The sequence below is a fragment of the Stenella coeruleoalba genome, assembly GCF_951394435.1.
Source record: "Stenella coeruleoalba genome assembly, chromosome: X".
In the NCBI taxonomy this organism is placed as follows: domain Eukaryota; kingdom Metazoa; phylum Chordata; class Mammalia; order Artiodactyla; family Delphinidae; genus Stenella; species Stenella coeruleoalba.
The window spans coordinates 70,166,915-70,175,918 of NC_137152.1; the positions used below are offsets into that span (position 1 = coordinate 70,166,915).

Genomic DNA, 9,004 nt, shown 5'->3' on the forward strand with positions numbered 1-9,004 from the left:
TTCAGTAGGTGTTCTGTAGGAGTTGATCCACGTGTAGATGTATTTCTGGTGTATCTGTGAGGAGGAAGGTGATTGCGTCTTACTCTTCCACCATCTTCCCCCTCTCCTATAGCTCGGTTTTTGACTTGCAATTTTTCTTCCTTTTAAGTGTAAACCTTTACAGTTATTGATTCCCCATGTCATATCATGGCTTTCTTTGCATTCCAGAAGACTCTGTATGAGTCATGTTTTCATTCTCACTTGTCTCTAGATGTTTTCTAATTTCCCTTATGATATATTCTTTGACTCATTTGTTAAGTGTATGTACTTTCATTTCCATATATGTGTGGACATATCACTTTTCCTTCTGTTGTTGATTTATAGTTTCATTCCACTGTGAAAAGACTTTGCATGTTTTCAGCCTTTTTAAATTTATTAAGACTTGTTTCATGTCCTAACATATGCTTTATCCTAGATAATGTCCCATGCTTACTTGTGAAAAATATATCTTCTGAGTTTTGGGGGAATATAAATTTTTATATATGTTTGCTAAGTCCATTTGGTCTATAATGTTGTTCTTCTTTCATGTACTTACTGATCATCTGTCTGGTTTATTTTATCCATTATTGAAAGTGGGAAGTCAAATCCTCCTACTATTACTGTAGAACTATTTCTTCTTACTCTTCCCCCCTTGTTCTCCTCCCTGTCTTCTTCTTCTTCTTCTTCTTCTCCCTCTTCTTCTTCTTCTTCTTCTTCTTCTTCTTCTTCTTCTTCTTCTTCTTCTTCTTCTTCTCCTTCTTCTTCTTCTTCTTCTTCTTCTTCTTCTTCTTCTTCTTCTTCTTCTTCTTCTTCTTCTTCTTCTTCTTCTTCTTCTTCTTCTTCTTCTTCTTCTTCCTCTTTCCTCCTCCTCCTCCTTCTTCTTCTCCTTCTTCTTCTTCTTCTTCTTCTTCTTCTTCTTCTTCTTCTTCTTCTTCTTCTTCTTCTTCTTCTTCTTCTTCTTCTTCTTCTTCTTCTTCTTCTTCTTCTCTTCCTCTTTCCTCCTCCCTCCTTCTCTTCTCCTTCTTCTTCTTCTTCTTCTTCTTCTTCTTCTTCTTCTTCTTCTTCTTCTTCTTCTTCTTCTTCTTCTTCTTCTTCTTCTTCTTCTTCTTCTTCTTCTTCCTCTTTCCTCCTCCTCCTCCTTCTTCTTCTCCTTCTTCTTCTTCTTCTTCTTCTTCTTCTTCTTCTTCTTCTTCTTCTTCTTCTTCTTCTTCTTCTTCTTCTTCTTCTTCTTCTTCTTCTTCTTCTTCTTCTTCTTCTTCTTCTTCTTCTTCTTCTTCTCCTCCTTTTCCTTCTCCTTCTCCTTCTCCTTCTTCTTCTTCTTCTTCTTCTTTTTCCCCCAAAATGCATATATTGACCCACTTGATGTTGTCTCAGAGGTCCCTTAGACTCTGTTGAATTTTCTTCATTCTTTTCATTCAGACATGATAATTTCAAAACACTTGTCTTCAAGTTCACTTATTCTTTCTTCTGCTTGCTTGAGTCTCCAATGGAAAATTCTAGTGAGTTTTTGAATTCAGTCATCTCATTTTTCAGCACCAGAATTTCTATTTTTTCTTCTTTATAATTTATTTCATTTGTTGACCTTCTAATTTTGTTCATTTATCTTTTTCCTGATTTCTTTTAGTTCTTTGCCTGTTTTTCTTTTCACTCTTTGAGAATATATGTCAGTCACTTAAATGTCTTTTTCTTGTAACACAGATGCCTGTGTTTCTACAGGGATGGTTTTGGAGGTTTACTTTGTTCTTTTGAGTGAAATTCATTTTCTTATTTATCTGTATGCTTTGTGGTCTTTTGTTGAAACTGGCCATTTGAAATAACAGATACCTTTCCCAGTCCTTGCAGATTGACTCCATGCATAGGAAGACTATTGTTATTTAATCACTAATTATGTTCTATATTTGGGATAAGCCCATCTTGAAGGCTTGAGTTCTTCTCAGACCTCTACTGGGTTTGTCTGTTTCCTGGGCCTGTGTGTGTGTATGTGTGTTTGTGTGTGTGTGTGTGTGTGTGTGTTGATTCTCTGTATACATGGCTGCTTTTAAATGCCTTAACTTCCTTAAGATTCTCAGCCCTGATGCCTTTCAGAGCCTTAGCTATTCTATTGGAGTAATCAGTAATCTATTGTAGTACCAATAATCTCTTTTCCCAGTTGTCTATGCATCTGTAATCCCCCAACAGCTTTCATGAACCATGTATAGTACTTCCCATGGCTTTTCCTAGCCTGAAATCTGAGCTGAAACACTTTTGACTGTCTGAGCTCTGAATTAGGTAACACAGAAGATAATCCCTTTGGCAACAACTGAGACAGGTGAATTGCTGCATATTAGCTCTGCTCTTTTCTCTCTGGTTCAAGGAAAGGAACTGGGGCTGGGCCACTGCTTTATCCAATCCATGCCATGCTTTTCTAGGAGGGGGTGGGGCCAGAGAAAGTAAAAAAAAAAAAATCACAAAATTGCCTACATCTTTTTCTTGACTGAGCAGGTATTTGGCTGCTGTGGCTCTTTGACTGATTTCCAGAACAGCTACAAAGTTATTTTCACCAGTCTCTATTTGTTTATTTAATATTTTTGTGACAGAATAAGATCCTAGAGCTTCCTAGTCTACCATCTTGCTGACATCACTCCCTAGTAATGCAGCATTGAAAAAAAAGATAAAAACTACATGAAAATCACCTTGACTTGCCTGTATATTTAAAAGATAAAGCTGAATTTGCTCTGCCCTTTATTTATATCCAGAAGCACAATAGTGAAATTATATGTAATTACAAATGGAAAAGATCTTGAAAATCTAGTATATCCCTATCACCCTACATAAGTGGCAGTTGACACCCTCTATTGTTAAATGACAAATAGTGGCTAAAGGATTTTTTTCATATAACTGGGGTTATTAAAAGTTTGGAAACCAGTCATACTTGACTTTCCATTTCATTATAAAACTAAAAGTTCACTATTCTACACTCAGTATTATTGATAGAATTAAACATCAAGCCACTATTTTCTACTTTTATTGATACAGAATTTCATCATATGTATAAAAGTTTAAGTATTTACTCTGTGCTGTGTGTGTATAACTGATGGGAATCATGTTTCCCTTTTAGAAAGGCCAAAGGAATGCAACTCAATACTTGTTAAAGTTCACTGTAAGAAGTTGAAAAAGGATAAATTCTACTGAAATTTCAAATTGCTTAGATAATTTATTGATGCCTTCCATAGACCACAAAAAATTACAGACAACACACAGTTCACAAAAGTTTAGGCTCACCTGTCTAATGAATGTATACATACTCTCAAAAAACTGATACTTGTATTCAAAAAAGGTAAGTATAGCTTTCATTTTAAGAAAGGGTATCTAGGCATTGAATTCTACTCTTATGCTTGTAAAAATATACATATTTCTATACCTAAGAATAACTGTAGCCACCTCTTTATATGATTCGAGAGTGGAGAAAACTATATCACCTCCTATAAGCTAAACAGACAGCATCAGGAATTATTATATTTGGGAAAACTTGATCAAATATACAAACAAATCCATGTAAAAATAACTATGCTTTCTCAAATTTCCATTAATGCCTAAACTATATTGGAGTGATAAATTCATGAGAAGCAGTGGTCAAAGAGTGATACTGATATAGAGAATTCATGTCGTTCATTACAGAAATATTAAAAATTGTCTAGAAGATTTTATACAAAATAATGCAATACTATACAAAATTATATCTAGTAAGTAAAAAGTCATGAAGGTTTGTTACTATGAAAATCAAACCTGACTTCACAAAAATTTCATCTGAATTAAAAGTTAAATCATATAAATATATAGACAGAGAGACAGGTAATACTCTCAGCTCTTATAATAGTAATTTTCTTATAATAAATTCAAACTAGTAAGAGATTTTCTTTCTAGCATACTGAAGTCTATGCTTTTTTCTTCTATTTCAGTTTTTGAGACTTTTTATTGTATCTTAGTGGTGTAAATTGTGTTGCATTTACTTGGTTCCTTGTATCAAAATGCATGGGATTAAGAAACTAGGTTTGGTCCAAAAAGAATACATTTCATAAGGAAAAAATCTAAAATACATAAAATATTTTAATTAAATCACCTTCTTCTCTCCCATTATTATGCCAGCATTTTCCTGGCTTTATCAAGAACCCCTGAAATTGGGAAATTCTATCTTAAGACCTGAAAGAGAGATGAATTGGGCTGCGTTTTAGCACTGTAGAGTGATCACCATGAAATTAGCCTTACGATAGCTTAAGTGTCTATACCAATTTAAATAGGCAACTAGGAAAATATAAACTCAGTTCATATTTTTTTGATATAGAAAATTTCATAATACAGACTACAAAATTAAATGCTTACAAACATATCCTAATAATTAAATGTTTAACTTTATTTAATGATATAATTATATTTCCAAATATACTATTTTTAATTTTTAATGGGAAAAAGCACTTTATGCATACCAAAACATGTATAGTATACTAGTTAAAACCACTAGATTTGCAGTCAGACAGCTCTGAGTTCAAATCCCAGATCTGTTATTTACAAGTTATGTGACCTTGACCCTGTTACTTTACATCTCTAAACATCTGTTTCCTCATGTGAAAAATGGGAATAATTTTAGTATCAACTTCATAGGGTACAAAATAATAAAAGTTAATGCACTTAATGCCTTGCCTGGCACATATTATTATTTTGTTTGTATTATTTTTGTAATTAGTATTATTGTTATTACTAACATTATCCCCCTTATTGGCATTTTCCTTGTAAAGATCTTGAGAAAATAACTAGTGCTAAAGTACAGTGTTTGAAAATTATGACTTTCATACAAATATAATAGTAACTTGTCAAAGAATTTTGTGTGATTCATTAATTAATGAGGTAACCCATAAGACGTTAAAATTGCTTCAAAGAATCTTCGAAGAAAAGACATAAAAACAATTAAGAATGCTGAAAAAAATTGGTTATAGATACAAAAGCAGTTAATAACCTATAGGGAATAAAATGTAATATTTGGGTGGGGTCATCATTCGGGGTTAGAAATTAATTCTATCTTTATCAAGCAAAATTTATTTTATTGTTATGTATAGGAATCACAAGAAAACTCAGTTTTCTACAGCTTAACTTCTACACCTATAGAGTTGTAAAATAGCCTTGTCAGTTAGAAAGTCAAAGATGCACACTCTGTGAAATCAGATAATCCTCATTTCCATGTTTTAGACAATACTCCTGACACTATTTTCTGGTAAAACATTGATGGCCTACCCAGTACCTTAGAAGTCTCATCCAATTAATTAAGATAATCATTTAAATTAAAGGTTTCTAAAATACATAAACTTGTGTTGGCTGAGTCAGGGATTATTATTTTTATAATGTTGATGAGAACATTGAGGCAAAGAAGTCAAGCAAATTGTCTGTAATTACTCTAAGTGGAGGAATAAGTCCATGACTAATTCCCTTTACTTCAGTCTCCTTTTTATTTCCACTAGAATATATATATATATATATATATATATATATATATATATATATATATATACACTTATATCCAAAGTAAGGAGAAATAGAAAAGCAAAAGAGAAACAAAAGGGGAGAAAAGGGGTGCTGTTTTAATTTGAAGGTGAGGTAGTGGCTAACTTTTTCTTTAATAACTGATCCTCTGTGCCTTTACAGATAACAACCAAGGTGCCATGTTTTTTCTTCAGAAGATTCTACATTCCCCAAACCTCTCTAGTTAATAAACCAGTGTCCAGATAATATTAACAGCCAGATTTTTGAGCATTCATTATCATGCACATGCAGAAAAATCCTGGGTTTTGGATGCAAATCTATAAGGGAATCCTTCCGCAAGCCCTGGTTCACAATTCATATATGTGTGTACTATGTTAGCTGAGCGCAGCATCAATTAACAATAGCAATTGTGTTAAAGATTCAGATTAGTTAAAGCATACAGCTGTGGATTTTCTGGTTCTGCTTTTTAATATAACATCAGAATTTAAGGTGAAACCCAACAGTATATGGTGGATATTGAGGATATCTTAATTATTGTTGATTTCATATATTATTAAAAAATATTACTGGATGTGAGACCAAGTTCAAATTGAAGCTGGGATCAGATAATTTAGATTATGATTAAAGAGAGAGAAACAGAAATAAGATGAGTAATACAATTGTAAGGAAATTAGTAGATGATAATAAATGAAATTTTGTAAAATAAATGTTTTTCATTGGGCTTTACAAATAGGCCAATATAAAATCGGAGATAATTTCTACATATAATTATATAAGTTTTTCTTATTGTTCACCCCTTTTAGATATTAGTATTCTATACTGGCTTCAAATTTTAGGAAAGAATTCCTGGAGAAGATTTTAATTAATATTGCTTATTGAATTCTCTTTCATTTTGCTTACAGGATAGGCTTGGGGATAAGGAGTTAACTTCAAGTTAAAATGGAAAAACATCCCAGGGTCCTCTGAAGATAAATAAGAACTCTCATAGAGGGAAAAGAATACAACTGTGGTCTTTGTAACTACAAAGAGTGTTAAAACCAGGGTACTATAGTTTATAAAACAAAAAGGCAATTATATTCAGAATTACTTAACATGTGAGCTCTCATATAAACAAGATCAGGCATCTCAGATATAACTTGGATAAACAAAGAATAAGAAAAATCCATTCCAGCTAGCATACTAAATGACAGAGGAGGCATTTTCCACATAATGTTAAGATGCCAATATGTGAAATTTCCTCATACAGATTCTGAGTACTGATCAAAGAAATGTGTGGTATTTTTAAAAGGAAATTCACTGTCACTATGCTTTGAGTGACATCTGGTGGCTGAAGAGAATTCTGTCATTTAGTTATCCTTAACGTTTATTAGTCAGACTACACTTAGTATGTATAAGGTATTTTTAATTTCTTATATTAGATAAGAGTACATTTTATTAATGTCTATTAATTTTAACGCTGTTGAACTTTCTTCTCAATTGTCTTCCTAAACCTCTTAAGGTATGATCCAAAAAATGATTCATGGTCAACTGTGGCACCTCTGAGCGTTCCTCGAGATGCTGTTGCTGTATGTCCCCTTGGAGACAAACTCTATGTAGTTGGAGGATATGATGGACATACTTACTTGAACACTGTTGAGTCATATGATACACAGAAAGATGAATGGAAAGAGGTACTCTCATTTAAAGTATTCAAATTGATATATTTCACATTTTAATTTAAAAATTAAAATATGTGTTTGGAATTAATCCCATTCTCTTCCTCTCTAGGGCTGAACCAAATTCTTTAATGAAATTTATAGCATGTGCTTTATTTAGCTATAGAGAATTATTAACTGAGCTGTTTTATCATTAGCAGGATCCATCAGTACTCATATAAAGTGGAGACAAGACATTCTCTTAACGATGGACTCATTCCTTTTACAGAAAAGTGAATCAGATTCAATAATCCAAGAGCTTTACTCTCTGACCAACTTTCTATGTATGTATTATGACTTGAGAAGCAAAGAATAATGTCCTCACCCACAAATGTCTGCCCTTTCTTATTGGCTGGTGCCCAGGAGGAAAATCTTTCAGTCCCCTCCTTATAGAGGTTCTACAAATTACAACACTCCTAACTACTGATCAGTCATTCAAGGGACTTGGTGCACAGTAAGAGACTGGAATTAAACTCTCTCAAGAGTGCTGGGCATCTAACAGAAGAAATTCTAAGGAAAGTACAAGAAGGGGCACTGAAAGGACATCTTGGTGGTGTTAAAGGAAACTTGATGCTTCTGACAGCTTTGCAGTTATAGCTCTGTATTTATTCCAAAATGCCTAATGGTGTTTTGTTGATTAAATGATGGATTAATAAAATATGAAGTATGATTAACTCTTCACCATTTCCACAAACAAGCAAACCTTGTATTTGATATCAAACGTCACCTTTCCTTACATTAACTTCATGGTGCTCTGTTTTCTACGTAGTAAGCTGGTTACTGTTCTAAATAAGTTATGTTTAATATACTGACACCTGATAATGGGATTCTAGCTCTTTCCTCCAACAATATGATTCATGAAGACCCTCAGAAATATTCAAGTTCTGCCATGTAGGTAGCTCTTTACAATGGTTAGGACAGCTAGAAATGGAGGAAAATATTTAGAAAACAAGGATGTAGGTCAAATACAAGAATCAAAATATTTGTAATTTACTTTTCAGAAAATTATAGACTAGTAGCTAAGAGACCTAGATTCTATTCCAGGCATTTCACTGTTTCATTGTGTGACCTTGAAAATGGTGAAAGAGAACTAATAGATAATGAGATTATAACTACTATATGCCTAATTATTTTCATTCATTATCTTCCTTAACCCTAACAAAAGCTCATTGAAGAATGAGTATTATTAGCTGTAATTTTTAAAGTGAGAAAATTATCAGAGAGGTGAAATTTACCCAAGATCACCTGTTCTTCAAACTCAGGCCTACTTCATTTTAAAGACTATGCTCTTTCTACATTGGACTATTATTTGGGCTGCATTTTCCCATATCTTTATACAAGATGAAGGTTGGGCCAGAATAGGTAAGGACTTTTTCAACTCTAATATATTATGCTAAATGCAGAGTTCATTCAAACAGCATTTCTTTCCTTGTTTTTGTTTTCTGTGTTAGGAAGTTCCTGTTAACATTGGAAGAGCTGGTGCATGTGTTGTGGTGGTGAAGCTACCATAAAGCTATCTTTATCAAAGGGAAGGAAACTGGATAATTTCAAGAAGTGGAGTAGGAAGAGGAGAGGAAGAAGAAATATGTTCTTTCCTTCAATTAGTAATCAAACATGAAAATTCTTGTGTCATTTTAATATGTAGATATAAATGCTCTCATTTGTGAAGCCAAAGCAAGTTTTCAAACACTAATTACATATAGGTGTTTAGTGTATATGTTGTTGCAGCTAATAATATAAATGAAAATCCAGTAGTCTATGTTTAGTCTCGTCACTTTAAA

At 32.9% G+C, this 9,004-nt stretch overlaps 1 protein-coding gene across 1 annotated transcript in view; it reads left to right on the top strand.

Annotated features, from left to right (window-relative positions):
* KLHL4 (kelch like family member 4) overlaps positions 1-8,734 on the top strand; it is a gene marked incomplete at its 3' end in the record, with an annotated part of 113,553 nt that extends 104,819 nt beyond the window's left edge. Inside the window, exons 10-11 of the mRNA XM_079910230.1 lie at positions 7,028-7,199; positions 8,675-8,734. Of these exons, the coding sequence (XP_079766356.1) occupies positions 7,028-7,199; positions 8,675-8,734 (232 nt within the window). The remainder of the gene's footprint in view (positions 1-7,027; positions 7,200-8,674) is intronic.
* Between the last annotated feature and the right edge of the window lie 270 nt (positions 8,735-9,004).